Genomic DNA, 21490 nt, shown 5'->3' with positions numbered 1-21490 from the left:
CAAGATGCCTAAGTTTGGTGGAGGGAGAGTCGTATTGTCTGAAAATCGCCATTTTTTCAAATTGCAAGGAATAAAAGAGACCATTAGTGAAAAAACTTGGGTATACAAAAAACAATCTTGTCAAGTGAGCCCTTTGTTGTTCTTAAGGAGAGGGTGTGTATCCATCCCTTTGCGCCTTCAAAATACCATAAAATTACCTTTCTTAGGGTGGGGATGTGTATCCATCTATTTGCGCCTTCAGAGTACCATAAAATTACCTTTGTTAGGAAGGGGATGCGCATCCATCCCTTTGCGCCGTAAGAATATCATAAAATTACCTTTCTTAGGGCGGGGGTGCATATCCATCCTTTTGCACCATAAGAATACCATAAAATTATCTTTCTTGGGGAGGAGATGCGTATCCATCCCTTTATGACATAAGAATACCATAAAATTACCTTTCTTGGGTGGGGATGCGTATCCATCCCTTTGCGCTGTAAGAATACCATAAAATTACCTTTCCCAAAGTGGGAACGCATATCCATCTCTTCATACCTCGAGACCAAATTCTTGTGTTATGATAACACTCTCCATTGTGTAGCCTCCACAAAATATAAATATTACTTCCATGGTCTACAAAAAAAATAATCTCCAAATAAAATAAGAAGGAAAGAAAACATTCCTCGTTACAGACGTTTGAAGATTAGGACCCAAATTCTTGTTGAAAAATATGAGGAAGCACACCCCTATTTATAGAGTTGGAAAAGTTATAGTTAGGCTATTTCATGTCCAAGTCCAAAAAGGAGTGAACTATGATATTTATATCCTAACAAGAATAAATTAGTATTTGAGGATAATAAATATAAAATCGTTACAAGAAGCAAAAAATGAGGCGGTGGAGATGCTGTTCATATATATATTTTTTAAAAGTGATATGCTATCCAAAAAAAAAGGGAAAAGAAAAACATGCAACAAAATCGTTACAAGAAGGAAAAATGAGGTGGTGGAGATGCTTTCCATATTTTATTTTATTTTAAAAAGTGATATGCTATCCAAACAAAAGGGAAAAGAAAAACGTCTAACAAAAAAAAGGGTGCATTTAATGCTAAGAAGAAAGTCAAACTTCGCTTATAATAAGGATCTCACGTGAATTAAAAAATATAGATATTAAATTGAATATGTTCCTACTTAATAATTAAATAATGGTTAGTAAATTAATACAGACCTAGTCTTCAAAAGATAAATATCTCGACAAGACTTGAAGTAGGGGGCATTTGCAATCATTTAAAATTTATTAAATATAAATTTATAAAGTAATTCGGATTATTTTAGATCCGGATTTTATTAAATTCAGAATATATTAATCCAAATAAATATTATGAATTAATATAATTGGGTTAATTATTTGAATTCAATAAATATGAATTTAATTAAAATTCAAATTCATTGATTTGGGCTATAATAAATGAGCCCACTTTACTAAACCCAATATCATTTCACCCTAGAGGCCCATTTTGGATGCCAAGTGTTAGGATCATGCCATGTGTTAAAATGACAAGCCCATTTGCTAAAGCCCAATATTTCATGTCACTTAAATCTTATTGGGCAGAGGGAAAACCGTTCTTATCACATCGCTTCTATTCTACAACTATAAATAGGAGTTCTCATAATTCAGAAAAGACATCAGAATTCTAACAAGAAGCCAGATAGAGCTTGTGGATCAAATGCCGCAAATTTTTCTACAAGCTATAAGTTCAAGAATTCAAGATCAAGTTCATCAAGTTCAACTCAGATCAAGACCACCAGATTCAAGAACAAGCCCAAAATCCCTTGAATTGAAGTACAAGTCAAGATCAAGTTCAAGAACAAGTAAAGATCAAGATCGTCAAGTTCAAGAACAAGTGAAGTTCAAGATCATCAAATCAACAAATCAAGATTAAGACCAAAAGATTCAAGATCAAGCCAAAAGCCCTTGAATTGAAGTAACAAGTCAAGATCAAATCCATCAAGTTTAACCAAATTCAAGCTCACGCTCAAGAGTCGTTGAATTTATATTTGGAAAGACGAATCAGAGAATACATAGAGATTGTAACACTCATATTCAAAACTCAAATACTACGATTGTCGCGATATTTTCCGTTCTTGATTATTACTTTCTCGACTCGAATTTTATTGTTTACAACATGTACTACAAAATAATTAATAAAATAATTTTTTTTTAAAAAAAAATCTAAAACATCATCTATTCATATTGTAAGTAAAATTTCACTTTTTAATTTTTAATTTTTAATTTAAAAAATATTTCATTATTGACAACTAAAAGTAATTGTCTATATAGACACTTGAGAATAAAAGAGAATTATAACATACATCGATATACCTATATACATATTTAAGGTATGTTATATTAAAATAATAATCACAAATAATATAATTAGATTTTATGAGAAATTGATAAAATTAATTTTTCTTGTAATGTTGATGAGTTTAACTAAAAATCTATAAGTATATACCTAGGTTAAAAACTAATAATATTATATATAATATAAAAAGATATTATAATGATGGATTGAAAATTTCAAGAATAAAATCGACATTACATAAGATTAGAGGGAGAAAACGTTTATTGTTCATAATTAGAGTGTGCTAACGTGCACCTATATATGGAGAGGAAAAGAAGATGAGTTTGAAACATGACAAAGATTTCGATCATTAATTTACAAATTGTGGATGGAAAGGATGTAGAGGGTACCATATTTACATCACCTAAAGTGATGCAAGACAGACTCATGGTAAGGGTGTCTCCTCTTGATTCAACACATGAAAAGAGAATAGTGCAGGGAGGGTGAAATAGTATGACATCTTTGAGTAGAACTTTGGGAACTCTACAATTGATTGGGCATGAAGTCTTGTGGATAAGTGACAGTGATGATGAAGGCATAAAACTTCAAGGTAATGGAAAAATTGAGGGCTTATTAGATGTGAGAACCACCTACAAAGACTACTACAATGGAGTAGAGCATGATTACGTATTTTTGTGGAAGGACCTTATTGATGCTACAAAGGGTCTTGGCCCTGCATTGGGTGTAAATAATTCCGAATGGACAAACTTGGGCCAGCATCACTATAGGGAAGAAATTAACAATGAAAGGTATGACCATAACTTTTGATGATTAGCTAATTATTAATGGAAAGAAGGTTGTTCAGTTAGAAATACAAGGAATTAATAGAGAACATAAGAAGCAGTCCTCTACTTTGATTTTTAATGTCATTGGTGATTCCCATCTTTAGGAACAACAAAGTGGTTTTCAGTATCACAATGAAAATTTGCAACTAAATCTCAAATTTTCTATAATATGAAGGATTAATTTATAATTTGTTTGGATATATAGAGCAAACTGGTGAGGTAATCTTCTCAGGACAACAAACACTAAACAACCGCCCAGTCATTATGATGTCATGGGCTCCAAATTTTAATTTTATGTAAAGCTGCTAAGCTTAGTACCACTACGGGTACAATTTCTAAACCTCGGAGCATATTATGGACCATTTTGTTCGCGGATAATTATATTACTATTGTAGCGATAGTTTCTTTAGGTAGAATTTTTATTGGGACAGACGTGTCTCAAATCTTACCCAAGTGTATAAAACTACAATAACCCAAAGGAAAGGTTTTTATCAAAGAATTAGAGAAGGAAAGCCCATCAAGGCAAATATATTAATTATCGAGCTAAACATACATGGCTTGAAATGTAAGGGGAAAGTTATGGCTTGAGGGGAAAATCTATGGCAATAAGGGTAAAAATAAAATAGTAGCAAAAGTAACAAATGCTATCACTATCAAAACATGATCAATAAGAGGGATGAAAGACAATTAGTGACAACTTAATTGCTAAGATCTCCAATTTACTAGCAAAGAAGCAAGGAGTTTTCATCACTACTAATATGTTTAAATCTCTGAGAAAACTAAGAAAAATAGTTGTTCCTTTTATGCCGGGTGGAATGATGAGGCTGGGAAATGTAGCTCTAAAGGTTATGGGGTGATCTCGATAATCTTATAAATCTCAAATGAATATAGTGTCCCAAATGTTAGAAGGATGAATAAAGCCTATAAGCAAAAAAAGCTTAGTATAGCTATTAAAGAGAAGAATATGACTTTATTAGCAGTGTTCAGACATAAAGTTGAACAATTAAAAAAACACAAGACCATTATGAAGCTAGCTTCTCAATGGAAGTGGGTCTCAAATTTAAACACTAATGGTGTCAACAAGGGCATGATATGGATTATGTGTGATCAATCGATGGTAACTCAATTTGATTAATTAGGACGGGCCCAACAGTAATGCAATTTGATATAAACTTCATAGCTGTTTATGGACTACATACACTATAATATAGGTCGAACTTATAGGAAAAATCGAAGGAAGTGATACTAAGAAAACCCGAGCCTTACCTAAAAATAGGGGATTTCAATGTTGTCCTTGCTCCGTAGGATAGAACAACAATCTCTCTAATTTAAGATACTGAAACAAAGGATTTCAGAAAACTCATAGATGTATGTTACAAGAATGAATAAGATTAAAACTTATGTAAGAGAGTATACATGGACAGATAACCACATGGACAGTAGAATAGATAGAGCTCTTGGGAATTCTAGTTGGATGAATGCTTACGCATATATTTCAGTACAAATTATGGAGCCCCAAATCTCTAATCATTCCTCTCTAAGGTTATTTGTCCATGTGAACACAAGGAGAAATACAAAGCAATTTAGATTTTCTAATTGTGTAGCTGAATATTAAGATTTTATCTATTGGTCATTACAGCTTAGGGAGGACCATCAACCTATACATTTATGTCAGTGATGTAGAGGAAGTTGCAACAGGTAAAAGAAAGTTGAAGACCCTCAACTCCACTCAGTATCAAGGTATTATTGACAAAATTAAGATAGTTAGATAGGAATTGTAGACTTTACCGGAGAAAATAATATGGTCCTTGATAAATCAGAAAATAACATTAAGATTGCAATTGGAGAAAGGGAATAAGATTGAGGATACTACCTATCATCAAAAGTCTAGAATACAATGGTTAAAGACAAAATACTCAAATTTAGCATACTTTTTTGGTAGTATGAAGAACAGATGCCATGAATGATATTATGTGTTTAAAATATGAATAATGAGAGCTTTTGATGGTTGATTATCACATAAAAAGGGAAATAATTATTTATATAATGGCCCTTTGGGATCTTATCATGATTCAAATTATGGATGGTACGGGCACCCACTCTATTCTTAACTAGGTAGGTGAATTTTTACCACTGATTCAAGATTATATGAAAAGTTAGTTGTGAATTTTTTAAATAATGACATATATATTTTTAATGTCAAAATTTATAAAACCCATAACATTAATAAGTAAAGTACTCAAAACTAAACAATCAACTCCCAATACCTAGTCTAGGCATGTACAAGCGCCTCTAAATAGAATAAGACAAGAAAAGATAAAATACTGTCAAAAAGAGATACATAGAAGTTGAGAATGATTACTCTCAACCTGCAACATATCCATACCCCAAAAAGGATATAGCAAGAGTAGTATCAGTACATCACACGTACTGATAAGTATCATCGGTCAACCAAGGATAAATCACGCAACATAATATAGAAATTACAAGTTCAACATGAAGTTTCTATACCACCTCAATCACTCTCATTCATCAAACATAACATTTTAACCCACATGCCTTTCTTTTATGAGATAAGTATATGTAGTGATTATCCCCATCAACTCTATTACAAGACATGCGAAACATAACAATAATTCCCCAACCAACAAGTGTAACTACAACAAGATAGATCATATTAGATAACATGTCACATAACCATGTAAGACCCCATAAGTTGAAAAGTTGGAACCAAGGAGAAAAGTCTCAAAATTCTAAACACATCAATGTGAACGAGTCCCTCTACGACAGGTAGGGATTTCTGCGGCTCGTAGAGTGACCCTTCAAGCAAAAGTTAAAGTTTCTCTAAGGTCAAAATGACGACTTGACAGGATGGCTCGTAGAAGCAATGATGGGTTGTAAGAAACACCCATCCTAAAACTTCAGAGACTACTATATTTGCAGGTTTTCAGACCTAATGGACCATTTCTGAGATGATGGGTCGTAAATATTAGTCATTCACAAAATTTAGCGACTATGTTCTCAGGCCCTTTTCTCAGACCTGCAGGTCATTTAGATGACTCATCAACACTTAGACCGCCCGTAGGAACCCCTTTATAGACTTAAAATCCGAGATTTAATGAAGAAACATTGTGTCTTTTCTTAAGTTCGGTTCATGAACCTAGACACTTTTATGGCCAAGTTCAAAGTATATAAATATTCAATTCTTCAAATTCCCTTCTTATTCAATTCATTCCTCCAAAATTTCTAAGGCAAGAACTCCCAAATTCTCTCAAGGTTTCTCTCCAAATTCAAGCTAGGGTTTCTAGATTTTTCAAGGTTTCTTCTCAATTCTAAGTGATTTCAAGCAAGTTATGTGGAGATAGATTCATGGGCCCTTTTCACCCATGAAGTCCCAAAGGTTTCTCAAGTTTTTATTAAATTTACAATTGATTATGAACACTAGTTTTTATAAATTGCATTGGGATGATTTGATTTCATTTTTAAATGTTATCAATGATCTTTATATGCATGTTCTTATATAAATTGCATGATTTCAAGTTGAATTATAGATGTAAATGCATAAAGCTATATTTTCAAGCTATGATTATGAAGTAAAGATGAATTTATGAGTTAATCATGAGTAAATGATTTATAAAGATAGTTTTCAATGAGTTACAACTGAGATTATGATTTTAAAGTTAAAGATTGAGATAATGGTCAGAGTTAAGATCATTAGATATTTTGAGATGATGATAAGGACAATTCTCACCGAAGTTATAGATTCGTATGAATCACCAAGTTAGATAAGCTATTCCTAATATGTTTTAAAAATGGATTGATAGAAAATTACTATCTTTACCTACTATGCTATGATTATATTTAATGAGTTTCCGTTGGGACATTGACCAAGCACCGAGAGGACTTCTAGGTGGGGTTCGGTCAGATAACGCAGTTGGTTATCCAACCTAGTAGCAACCTAAAGTCCCAAACTACATTTCTCACGTAAGTTGCCTTTATAGCCTAGCTAGTGAATCCACATAGCTCAGTTGAGTTGAATTGAGTTATCTTGGAGCATGTCCTAGCAAGGTAGCCTACCCTATTTCGATACAGGCGTCATCGGCCTGTTTCAATGCAAGAGTCATTGAATTCCATGTAGTAGCTCGCATGGTCTTAGTTGCCGGTTAACGGCCTTATCCCATAAAAGTTCAAGTTCAAGTTAATCTATGAGGTGTCAAGTTATGAGTTGAAAGTGGAAGTTTTATGATATGCATTGACCAAGAGTTTTTTATGTTTTAAATTGCTTTTAAGCTATACTCATGTTCACTATGATTGGTCATGCATCTTACGGTATATTGATACGTTATTTTACTTGTTCATGCATACCTCACATACTTAGTATATTCAAATGTACTAACATATAGTTTGCCTATATTTTCTGATAATGTAGAAATGGATGACACTCACGACTACCCCGCTCGTGGATAGAGTTTTTGTTAGATTTCAAAGAAGTTGGTGAGTCATCATTCGACCAAGGATAAGACTTTTATTTATGTACTATTTTTTACACTTTGTTCTATTATTATGGTGAGCTAGAAGCTTGTCCTAATCCTCCGTCAAAGATTAGACTAGAGGCATGTTTAGTCGATCTTCCTTGGTGTATTCTGATTTGGAAATTTATGTAGTTGACTTCCCTTAGTCTTATTCCCCACTTAATGATTACTTTCGCTCACCTTTATATTGTTCTTTACCTTATGTATGTAATGTATGCTAAGATGGCTTATGGTTGGGGTTCTTCGCATCTCGATTACCGTATTACGATTACGTCCTAGGTTGGGTCACGACAACCATCAAGTATCTCAACGTATCAACTAAGTCTGAATACATAATAACAAATCACCTAATAATAATAAAGTGTACACACATGCTAAAGGTTGTTATTTATGTCCAATAGCCATGACCTGCAGAGGACTTGCTTCGTCCATGTACCATACCGATGTGCTACCCAACTGTCACTCCTTGGAAGGGTATCCTAGATGTGTCCGATATTCAAAAACCATTGCTGGCTCCCAAGCGAAGCACTTGTACTAATCATACATTCACTTACTCAGCAGAAGACTTAATTTGATAGAAAAATATATCTTACTAGGCTATCTATATCAACAATTTAAATTATTCCATATCAAAAGAATAACTTTAAGCAAAACGGTCCAAGTCAACTCAAAGGATAATAGTTTTAAAGGAAACAAATCCAAGGAATAGAAACATCAACTCTAAATCTATCACTAACTAGTCTATGAAGCCTCTATCCTATTTGACTAGATGGTGCCAATGACAAGTTCATGCCTACCTCAAAGAAATAGAAACTACTAAACTCCAAAAAAAGAAAACATAAATGATATCCTCCGAGTGCAGGGAGGACTCAACAACAACTGAAAGTAGAATGATCCTCAATGATACGTATGTTGACGATCCCTAACACCTGTATCTACATCATGAAATTATGCAGGATAAATAGCGTCAGTACATGGAATGTACGAGTATATAAAATAGCTGGAAATAACAAGCTCAAGATATACTCAACTCAGATAACTCGAATCAGGATAATAACTCAACTCAGTAAAATTGCATAAGTTTGAAATTAAAACTATGCTTTAAGAAGGACTCAGTAATATGCAACTCAATCAGATCATATCATTTACTATCATACACTATTTGGCAGTTTCTCTAGTACGACAATCATCACCTATGAGTCAGTGATGTACAATGAGCTGACGTCATTACCACATCCATCTGATACTTTGCCAAGGTAGGGGACGAATCAACCAATTTTGGATCCACAATCAATCAAATCAAGTCCTCTTTTGGGACAAAAAGGGAAACATCTAATTTTACGGTTTAATCCTTTTCTATGCTGGATACGTAGTGTATTGAGTTTGATTTGTTATTTACTCTCATTCAATTCGGTGCTTGATACTCCTCCCAAGACTCAATATGCTCATAAGACTCCAATCAATCCCTTCGTTTAATTTAAATCAATCAATTCAATCAAACAATTTGACTAGTTTCATTAGACTCTTTTCAAAACTCAATCTCATCCTGAATCATTAGACTCTTTCAAATCAACTCATATAGAGTCAGAACTCAATTCATTTAAATCTTTTTGAAATATGCAAAGACTCAATTTAAAAACTATACTTCGTTAAATACATGACAATCGTTAATCTCAACTCTATATAATACATAGTGATATCATGATCAAAATAATTATAATTTTAAAGCCTCTTTCAACTCAACTCATGTTTGGCTCAATCCTAGTCAGGACAATCACAATTCATACCTTCAAACTCAATTTATGCATACAATCAAATACAATTCTCAATTAGGGTTCATGTGAATGAATACATGAACATGTATGTCAAATAAATTATTCAACTCATGAATATCATCAATACGTATTTAAATAGGTATTAGAAACTTAACAAGATAATAGATAATTCTAGAATTCAATTTAAGAAACTCGGGATCTCAAACTCAAACTCAATTCAGGTCAATTGAAGTGAAAGGGCACATGGAGGAACTCACTCCAACGTTTAGGTTAGCCTTACATGCCTGGGATGAAGATTTGACAATCAAACATTGAAGATTTTGACTTGATTCTCTGAACCTTAGATTTCTTCTTTCTCTTTAGACTTGGTTCTCAAAGTCTAAGAGTGTAATTGATAAGAAAATCACGCTTAAGAACTGATATGGAGTCAAACATGGCCTCAAAATGACATGAACTAAGTATATGATGGTGGGGAAAAGACCATAATATCCCTCACTAAAATCCGAATCAGTACACTTTTAGAACACATAAATCACATCCATGAAATACATTTTATATACAAAGCACAAATGCATTCAAAGTATGTGATTTATAGCTTATTTGCGTGAAGAACATTTTTGGCTAAATTTCGGAAAATATTGCAGTGTGGGGGAGTAGGTCCGCAATACGGATTGGTCGCACACCATTTTGGAAATACAATTTTGTCATGAAAAATTATCATTTGATCCAGTTGGCCTAAAAAATTAGGAATGATACATTTTGCGAGCACGCTATACTCTAAAAGTATTTTGATAATTTATGAGATATAACACCAGCTCATCGTGTATATATATATATATATATATATATATATATATATATATATATCAAAATCTCACCTTAGTTCCGAGCCACTCATCACATTATTAGACCCATGTAACCCTTACCACTCTCATACATAAGACTATTTATATAATAATTATATGTATACTTGCAATACAAGAAATTCATTGATTTCATGAAGTGATAATCCATGCAATCTTAAGCATCAAAATCACGTCATCAAGTTCAGTCATGTACGAAGACTAATCAACAAGCATTCAACTTAAGAGTATACATGAATTTATGTCAAGTCTAACTCCAATAAATTCCACAAATTCTTCTTATCTTATCATGATAAATATCCTATCAAGGACTAATTAACAACACTACATCTTCATACCCTCACTATGAAGTGTTCACCCTTGTTAATGATAATTAAACCTAATTCCTAGGTTGCAAGTTCATGTCGTTCCTCTAATGTTATCCACATTCACATATTGTCCTTGTGATTCATCATGTAAGCCATTCCAATACAAAATACTCATCAAAGGATTCATATAATATCCTTTCAATACTTAATTAGATCTCTTTTACTTAAATTTCATATTTTATATGATTTTCCCATTAAATCTATGTTATTTTCACATTTTCTAACCACAGTCTACTACTCATAAACAATAGCCTACATCAACTAATGAACTTGGAACAAGCAAGTTACTTCACGAATGCTTTTTTTCCCATTCACGTCTCAGAACATTCAAAATCTAATAAACAAGCATTTATAAGCGTAGTTAATCATTTTCTCTTCGATTAAATGGTTTTAGAATTCAAACCCACTAATTCTACCCTTATTCATGGTCTATAACACTATGCAAATGTTATTCAATCATTAATTAGTTCTCCAATGCTTATATTATCTCAATTAATAAATTTTCTACTCCAATTACACCCTTTTAAGAAGTTTTTATGCTAAAGTTCTCATCTTTATTGGACTCAAAGTTCTCAATCAAAAGAATTCATATTTTAGATTAACAATTTCATGCTAGAAAGTGTTGGTTTACAATCTAAAAGCAATTCTAGGTGATATGACTCCTAGTCATAAATTTTCCCCATAATTCATGAACCTAGGATTCTAACCCAAAATTCCACCATTAACAACCGTTCTAATAATTCTATGGTGTTAGTAGTTTAATAGAAGAAGGAGTTGATAAAAAAACTTATCTCAATAAAGAAGATTTACCCTGGCCTTGGGAAAATCAGCCTTCTATGTCTCTGGAATGAAGTTTTTGAGTTTACGACTTATAATTTGAAAAACACAAATTTAAAACACTGCTCACTACTGCTTTAGTATCCCTATAGTCACTACAACAAACCTCAACTTTTTTATCACCTGATACCTTTTAGCAAATTGACCATAACTTTCTGTTCTAGACTCGAATTAATAAACGATCGGTGCAGTTTGAAATAAGACTCAAATACCTTTAATTTGATATGTCATGGGCTATGTAAATCTTCACGTTGTAGGAGGGTGCTTTTTTAAAATGGATCTCGCTAATATTTTTTACCGAAACTCAATTGGTAAGGATACTTTCAACTCAACTTTGTGATAGGGATTTCGTATGACCTTAGTACATATGTAATGCACTCCCAAAATAAAAATAATAATTTTAGCACCTACAAACAATTAAATTATAGTGGATTCAGGTTTATTTACACATATAGGATGGTTCAAATCTTAGCAGAAAGAGTTGAGGTTTTACAATAAATAAATTAATTGCTATCTTGATCTCAATTAGAAATATAAAAATTAAAACTCTTACGCCTTTACTACAAATATTTTAATAACAATAAAATAGACCATTATAAATCTACTAGGGAGGTGCTTAGAGTCATACGACCAGATACTATTAAAAAATGGTCCAGTATTGATTAGGGAGAAATAAAAAATCTTATCAAATCAGTTACCAAGGATGAAATATATCAATCTTTGTTAGGAATAGATGATACAAAAGCTTTAGGATGCGATGGATTGAATGCAATTTTTTCTCTAAAAAGCATGGACAATAATTTGAGATGCAATCACCACAACTATCATGCAATTCTTTAAATCTGGGGAAATTTTCTATGCCATAAGCTGTAATGAGGTAACCTTAATTTCAAAGACCAAACATCCTATTTTAATTAAAGAGTACAGGTCAATCTTCTGTATATAATTGTTTATAAAATAATTTCCAAAGTCCTAACTAAAAGCTTCAGCCAGTTATGGAATACTTGGTAGAAAATTGTCAATCAACATTTGTGTTGGGCAATATAATTAATGATAATATTATTATCAATCATGAATTTTTGAAACGACATGAAAGGAAAGGACTATCTCCTAGGTGTAAGTTGACACTTGATATGCAAAAAGCTAGTGACTCCTTAAAATATTGCTTTGTGGAACAAATTCTTATTGGTCTTTCTTTTCTTGCTACAGATATTAACTGGATCAAGTCTTGCGTTGATTCAATCACATAGTCTATTTTAACTAATGGGGCTTCTTCGGTCCTATTTAGAGTAAAGAAAGAGCTTAGAAAAGGAGATCCATTTTGTCCCTTCTTTTTGTGTTATCCATGGAGTATTTCACTAGATGCCAAAATAGTCCTCTACTCTATAAACTGAGCTATCTCGGCTATAACCAATCCAAATGGGAATAGGTGGCACTATATAACTAGGATTTGTAGATGAGTTACTCTAATTCTACAGAGGGGATAATCAATCTATTGCCTTACTATATATCTGCTTCAATGAAATTCTCCCAAGAATCTTGCATTAAGGCTACTAGCAACATACGTTCAATATTCTTTGAGGTCCCTGTAATAACATATCCATCATTAATAGAAAGGACACCTTGTGGGAAATATCAAAATTTTTTAAAAATACATTGCCAAATTAAATCTGGATGACATGACAAAATTTTTGGAATTTGAACTTTGGGTGTGCTAACATAATTCCCTCATAGCAAAAATATTTTCACTATGGCGGCGCCGCTATAGCGACTTGGGGACTGCTATAATAGGGTTATCTAGGCAGAACCTCTAGATTATTTTATTTTTCTTTCTTCCCTTTAGTGGTAAAAATAATGGGGGTTACTCCAAAAACCCTAAGAAAGCTTCTTTAAGTTTGGGAATAAGAAAAGAGATTCTAGTACAAGAAGGTCAAAACCCATGGATTTCAGGTGTACTTCTATCAAAATTCGCCTCCACAGAGCCATAAACTCGTGAAATAAATTCTTCAGTAGTTGCTTGACATTCAAGTAACCTAGGCTTAATCGAGTAGTGTTACCTACCTTTGTCTCATAATATTCTTGTAAGTTGATGAGAGATTTCATACCTATACCTTCGGGCTCTGTTCAGGATGGTTACATGTATTATTTGATGTTTTGGGGTGAGAGCTTATTTGGTAGATAATTTTATTCCTATAATGATTCTGGGATATTGATTTCATAGGTGATAACCTATGGGTAATTTAATTAAGATATGGGAATGCGTCTAAAAAAATTCTAATTTGTAAGTATAGAGAAGGTAATTCCTGGGAGGGAGTATATGCCTTGTTAGAGGTTTAGTATTGGTCTAGGGATACAAAGGTATATTTGTTTGTATTTATATGTATACGTGTGTTCATGTTGATTGTTCAAGGGATAGTGATGAAAAAAGTACAAGTCTAGAAAATAAGGTAGTATGTGAAATGACTTCATTTTGATAACCTTATGCAATGAACCTGTTGATTTACTTATGGCTACAAGTGTAATGATTTGATTGTGCATGTTGTTTGTGATTATATGGTTGTCACATATATCACTCCTAGTATAGATAACCATGGTTGGCAGGGGTACCATGCCTGGTACAGGTTATCATCGATTGGCTTGGGTACAACACCTCGTATAGTTTATCATTATTTAGATTATATATGGGTATTGGTTCCTAGAGTGAACCAGATTTTGAATTATGAGGATATATCTTAGGCTCCTTGAGTGGTTCGGATTAATTAAAAGGCTGAGTGGGATGCAAGGATGGTGAGTATGGGGGTTTGTTCATATCTCATGGGTCATGTTAATGATCAGGGGTCTGGTTCTTAGTTGGTTACTGGGATTGTGTATGTTTACTTAAGTTGTCTGAGATTTATCTGATAAAGTCAGGCTTGGAAAGCTTTGGGTTGACGCAAGGGGTTATTGACTTGTTGTAAGACCTCAGAAGTTAGAAAGATAGAACAAAAAAAAATTCTAAGAGAATGGACTGACTCAGAGTCTACGAGTTGACCTATGAGTCGTAGGTTCTTCTATGAGTCATAGGAGTGAATCGTAGGATTGATGCTGAGGAAGGAAAATTTGATCAAATATTGGTTGAGTCTCCAAGTCAAGTTGATGACTCGTATATACTTCGATGACTCATAGAATTGATCCATAAGAAAGGTTTAGAGACTCAGGTATTGTAGGGTTTCAGGGTTAACAGGGTGAATGGGTCCTACGACCCATAGACAAGATTACGATTAATAAAAGGAAGTCATAAGAGAAGATCAGAGGCTCAGGGTTTTCAAATGCAATAGGACGATTCATTTCTATGACCCGTAGGAGTCATAATGAGTCATAGAAGCTTACTTGTAGGGTCTTTCAAGTGCACTTAATGAGGGGTAATTTTTTACTTTTTCATTTTTATGTACAATGAGTCTAAACACTTTTAGGGGAAAGTTCAGAACTTATAAGTCTCCCAACCCTTTAAATTCCCTCCTATTCCTATTCATTCTCTAAATTTTCTCTAAGACAAGGAAATTCTCTCATAGTTTTTCTCTATAAGTCAAGCTAAGGTTTCAAGAATACAAGAATCTCATCCATGGGTTCCTTTTACCCATGGAGTCCCAAAGTTTTCCTAAATATTTCTTCAATTTCAATTGTTTTTAACCCTAGATTGATGAGATTGCATTAGACTATTTCAATTATATTTTTATTTGAATTTAATGATTATTATAAGTATGATTCTATTTTAATTTCATGATTTTAAGGTATTTTACAAGTACCCATGCATAAAACTATTTCCAATGGTGATTTTTCATGAATTATGATCAATTTCAATAATTTTCAATGAAGGCTTTAGGAATAATGTTTGAGACTTATGAATGATGGACGAAAGTTATAAATTATGTTTCAATGATGTTCAAGAACTTATTATGGTGTGATAAGGAAAATTCTAACACAATTATGATTAAAGGGTGATAAGGATAATTCTTACCATATTATGGATTCTTATGAATTAACTATGTTAATGAGCTACTGTTATGATTATTTTCATGATGACGCTATTGTTGATGTTTTAATGAATTCCATTGGAATATTGACTAAGCATCTAGAGGAATTTTATATAGGGTTCGGTCTGGTAACCAAACGTTTATTACCCAAGGGAATTCTATTAGCAACCTAAAGTCCCAAACTATGTTGCCTCCGTAGGTAGCCTTTATGGCCTAGCTAGTGGATCCATATATAGCTCATGATGTTAAATATGTTCTCTTGGAGTCTACCTTGGAAAGTAGCCTCTCTCTTCTCGATGTGGGAGTTACATCGGACTTTATGTTATAGCTTGCATGGTCTTAAATGTCGATTAAATGTCTTATCCCATACAAGTTATATGAAATGATGTAACTTTTACTATGATGTTTATGATGCATTGACCACAACCTTTCAATATGATTTCAGATGCTTTTAAGTCTTATCTATGCTTTCATTACATTGGTCATGCATCCTATGTCCATATTGCTCATGCTTTACTTCATTGTTCATGCATATCTCACATACTCATTACCTTTTATGTACTAATGCATATTTTGCCTATATTGTATCATAATATAGGTACGGATGATCACGCTATGCATCCTATTCATGTTTAGAGCTTACTACTAATTCTAAAGTATTTGGGTGAGTCCTCATTCATGGAGGACAAGACTTTCTTCAAGTTGTTATTTTGACTCTTTTTCATATTATGGTGAGCTAGGAGATTGTCCTAAGTCCTTGTCTAGATATATAGAGGCATGTTTAGACATAGAGTTGATGTAGTCCATTCTTGGACGTATGACTTGAGTTTCTATTTTCATTCCTAGACTTCTATGATTGAGTTTTGTTCTTCTGCTTATTTCATTATGTTTTACTTGACTGTATGAATGCGATGTATGCTAAGAGGCTTGGTTGGGATCTTTAGGTTTCTTGATCACCGTGTCACTCATAGGGTCTAGCTTAGGGTGCGATAAATTTGGTAGTAGAGTAGAAGGTTTAAGAGTTTCCTAGGGAGTCTAACATGCCGCATCAAGTAAATTCTTGTTCATGGATATAAAGTGTGCCACATATATGAGTAGGAGGCTATGAGGTATCTTAGAAAAATCTCACTTCTTTCATAATCTATGTCATGTGATAGAGTGGTACTATAAGTCTTTCCCTTCTAACAATTGTTCTTTGTGATCTTTAGAAAATGCCTCCACGAAGATATCTCGCCCAAGATAATATTGTTGAAAAGGAACAACAAGCTCCAAATGATCCCTTGAATGAACAAGTCTCACATGCCGAGTTTTGAGCAGCCTTCCAAGCGCTTGCTCAAACTATGATGGCACAAGCCAATTATGAGGTGGTTGCTCCTGTGAACCCAAATGTGGATTCGGCGGCGACAAGGGTTTGTGAGTTTATGAGGGTTCATGAATTTATATGGAGATAATGGGGGTTAGAATAGTTGAGAGGGCGGAGTTGGATACTCATCGTTAGAATATGGTTTGATCAATGAAAGAGTGATACGCCTATAGAGGCAGGTCCTGTGAATTGGGAAGAATTCAAAGGAGCGTTTCTTGGTCACTTTTTTCTATTTGAGATGTGGGAGGCCAAGATACAAGAGTTTATTAACCTCAAGCAAGAAAATATGAGTGTGGGGGAGTATGCCATCAAGTTCACCAATTATCAAAGTTTGCCCTATTTATGGTTGCCGACCTAGAGCTCGTCTAAACAAGTTCATTGTAGGCATGTCAGATTTGGTATCCAAGGAGTGTAAAATGGCTATGTTGATTAGGGAAATGAATATCTCTAGATTCTTGACCCATGCAGAGCAAATAGAGGATGAGAAGCTAAGGGAAAAAACTAGAGAGTCTAAAAAGGCAAGGACTGATGGTGGTGATTCCTCTCATGCTAGGTCCATCAATGGTGGGCGTTCTAAATTTTTCCAAAGGTATTCCGGGAAAGCTTCTTCAAATGCTTTGAATCCAAGGTTTAACAAAGATAGAATACCCAACCCTAAGCCTCAAGGAGGAGTTCCATATGGACAAGTTATCCCCGCATACAAGAAGTGCAGGAAGAATCACAAAGAAGAGTGTTTAGTGGGATTAAATGTGTGCCATAGATGCGACAAGATGGACCATCATGCTAGGGAGTGCAGAGGTAAAAAAGGTCATCCTCAAGGACAAATTGCTCATAAAGGAAAAGTGCAACAAGGTGCCCAAGCTTAACCAAAAGGTGGTCAACATAATAATTGGTTCTATGCTCTTCATGGTAGGCACGAGGTGGAGGAGACTTTCGATGATGTTACTGGTATGTTACGGGTATTTTAATATGATGTTATACCTTATTTGATCTGGGTGCCAATTTATCCTTTGTCACTCCTTATGTAGCTATAAGGTTTGATGTTTGCCCCAAAGAATTATTGGAGCCTTTTTCTATTTATACTCCCGTAGATAAATCTGTGGTGGCTAAAAGAGTCTATAAAATTTTTCCAATTTTGATTTTTCACAAAGTTACTTCATGTGATTTAGTAGAGCTTGATATGACCAATTTTGATGTTATCCTTGGTATGGATTGACTCTATGCATTTTATGCTACTATTGATTGCAAAACCTGTGTGGTTAAGTTTCTATTTCCTAATAAGCCAGTCCTAAAATGGAGGGGTAGTAATTCCTTGTTTAAGGATTAATTCATCTCGTGACTCAAAGCTCTGAAAATGATTTCCAAAGGTTGCATCTACCATCTTGTGCAGTTTAGGGATATAAATTCCTAAGCTCTTACACTAGAGTCGGTCCCTATTGTTAATGAGTTCCTAGATGTGTTTCCCGATGGTCTATCCGGTGTTCCTCCTGAAAGAAAAATTGACTTTGGCATAGACCTTCTTCCCAACACCTGACCTATCTCTATTTCTCCTTACCGAATGACTCCGATGAAACTAAAATAGTTAAAGGATCAATTGAAAGATTTGTTGTATAGGATTTTTATTAGACCAAGTATATTCCAATGTTGTGCTCCCATTTTTTTTGTTAGAAAGAATAAAGGTTCACTTTGTATGGGTATCTACTACCGACAATTGAACAAAGTGACCATAAAGAATAAGTATTCAATTCCTAGTATAAATGATTTGTTTGACCAATTACAAGGGAAAAGCTACTTCTCTAATATTGATCTCAGTTTTAGTTATCACCAATTGAGGGTAAGGGAGTGTGATATTCCGTAGGTGGCATTTCGAATGAGGTATGCCCATTTTGAATTTTTAGTCATGTCTTTTGGGATAACCAATGCCCTCATGGCATTCATGGACTTTATGAATATGGTGTTCAAGCAATACTTGGACACGTAATTGTGTTGATTGATGATATTTTGGTTTACTTTCAAAATAAGGAGGAGCATGCGGGTCACTTGAGGATTGTGTTTCAAACTTTGAGGGACAAGAATTTATTCGCCAAGTTTAGTAAGTGCGAATCTTCGCTAAGGGAAATGGCATTTATCGGTCATGTGGTATCCGGTGATAGAATTAAGGTTTATCCAAGGAAAATGGAGGCAACGAAGAATTGGCCTAGACCCTTGTCTCCTTCGGATAATAGGATTTTTTTGGGCCTAGACGGACACTATAGAAGGTTGGTGGAAGGTTTTTCATCAATTCCTTTTCCTTTGACCAATTTGACTCAAAAGAAGGTAAAGTTCCAGTGGTTGGAAGCTTGTGAAAAGAGTTTCCAAGAGTTGATGGATCATCTTACTACCGCTCCTATTTTGAATTTACCAGAAGGTTCTAATGGCTTTGTTGTGTATTTTAATGCCTCAAGAATTGGAATTGGTTGTGTTTTAATACAACATGGTAGGTGATAGCCTATGCTTCTAGGTAACTTAAGGTGCATGAAAGAAACTATCCGACTCATGACTTTGAACTAGTGGTGGTTGTGTTTGCTTTGATAATTTAGAGACACTATCTTTATGGTATCCATGTGGATGTGTTTATCGATCATAAGAGCTTGCAATATGTTTTTAAGTAAAAGGACTTGAACCTCTGACAAAGGAGATGGCTTAAATTTTTGAAGGACTACGATATGAGTTTATTGTATCATCCAGGCCAAGCTAATATGGTTGCCGATGCACTTAGTAATTTGTCCATGAATAGCATTTCCTATGTTGAAGAAGGTAAGAAAGAGTTGGTTAAGGATGTGCATAGATTGGCCCATTTAGGTGTTCATTTGGTTGATTCTAATGATGGTGGTGTTCTTGTTCAAAATGGTTTAGGATCATCTCTTGTGGTAGACGTTAAGACTAAGAAAGATAATGATCTGTTCTTAGTTGAATTGAAGAAGTCGATTGCTATCAAGGTCATTTGTGTGTGCCTAATATGGATAGTCTATAGAAGTTGATATTACATGAGGCCCATAGTTCTTGGTATTCAATTCACCCGGGATCCACCAAGATGTATTGTTATTTGAGGGAAGTGTATTGGTGCATGAATAAGGACATAGTAGAGTTTGTGGAAAGATGTCCTAATTGTCAACAAGTGAAAGTTGAGCATAAAAAATTAAGAGGTTTAGCTTAAGACATTGAGATTCCTATTTGGAAGTGGGAAGATGTGAACATGGAGTTTGTGATGGGTTTGCCTCGTACTAAGAGACAACATGATTCTATTTGGGTTGTTGTAGATTGAATGACTAAGTTGGAAAATTTTCTATCGATTAAGACTACTTATAGTGTCGAAGATTATGCTAAGTTGTATATTTCTGAGTTGGTTAGGCTTCATGGAGTTCCCTTTTCTATTATATCAGATTGAGGAGCTCAATTCACCTCACATTTTTTTAAGTCATTTCAAAAGGATATTGGTATGGAAGTCAAGTTAAGTACTGCTTTTCACCCTCAAACCGATGATCAAGATGAAAGAACGATTCAAATGTTGGAGGATATGTTGAGGGAATGTGTTATTGGTTTCAAGGAAAGTTTGGATGAGCATATACCATTAATTGAGTTTGCCTACAATAATAACTATCACTTTAAAATCCAAATGACTCCTTTTGAAGCTTTGTATGGGAGAAGGTATAGGTCCTCGTTGGTTTGAAGTAGAGAAGATGGAATTGATTGGTCCTGATTTAGAATTAGATGCAATAAAGAAGGAAAGACTCATATGAGAGAGATTGATGACCGTTTAAAGTCATCAAAAGTCCTATTTGGACGTTAGGAAAAAGTGACCTTAAAATTAATATGGATGATTGGGTCTATTTAAAGGTTTCACCCATGAATGGTGTAATATGTTTGGTAAAAAGGGGAAATTGAGCCATAGTTATGTGGTGACCTATAAAATCATGAACCACATTGTTAAGGTGGTGTATGAGTTAGACTTTCCATTTGAGTTGGATATGTATCACGACTCGACCTAGGTCCCAGTTGTAACACGATGATCTGTAATGATCTCTAAGGTCCCTTTTGTAGTTTTGTATTTTTTACCATTTTACCCCTTCCAGTAGCTTCTTTATAGCTTATATGTGATCTTGGTATTGGTGGAACACTCCCAAAAAGGGTTTGATTGAGTTTTTAGAAGGTTTGGCCATTCTTGATGCTTAAGTCTTGAAAGAGTTGACTTGAGGCAACCCTCAGAGATTCTGATGTCGAATCACGATTCCTTCAGTTCCATCAACTCTGGAAATGTCATTTTGGTATACAAGGAAGGTTGGTTTTGATTTTGAAGCCTTCATTTCGATTTGGTACGATTAAGTATTTTAACTTTGATGTTTTGGCCAAGTTTGACTTTAGTAAACATTTTTAGTAAACTTACTCCGATGAAAATTTGATTAGCGTGGTTACCTCTGGAATGCCAAATTTGGTTTAGAATGACTTTTCATTTGATTCCCGAGATGCTCGAAATGGTTTTAGGCCTATTTCCCTATTTTGGAATCTTTATAGTTGAAAAGATGACTTCAGTCAT

General features: G+C 34.1%; 1 protein-coding gene across 1 annotated transcript; it reads left to right on the top strand.

Moving 5' to 3' along the window:
- The first annotated feature begins 17219 nt into the window (after positions 1 to 17219).
- LOC129899914 (uncharacterized) lies at positions 17220 to 17783 on the top strand. The gene has a single exon (XM_055974911.1). It carries the CDS (start codon positions 17220 to 17222, stop codon positions 17781 to 17783), a length of 564 nt encoding a protein of 187 aa, XP_055830886.1.
- The last annotated feature ends 3707 nt before the right edge of the window (positions 17784 to 21490 follow it).

This window comes from Solanum dulcamara, chromosome 8, assembly GCF_947179165.1.
Source record: "Solanum dulcamara chromosome 8, daSolDulc1.2, whole genome shotgun sequence".
In the NCBI taxonomy this organism is placed as follows: Eukaryota; Viridiplantae; Streptophyta; class Magnoliopsida; order Solanales; family Solanaceae; genus Solanum; species Solanum dulcamara.
The sequence above is the reverse complement of the archived record's forward strand: the minus strand, read 5'-3'. Positions and strand labels throughout refer to the sequence as shown.

Excerpts from the sequence above, each read along its gene's own strand:
- LOC129899914 (XM_055974911.1), top strand. The coding sequence starts at position 17,220 with ATGCCATCAAGTTCACCAATTATCAAAGTTTGCCCTATTTATGGTTGC.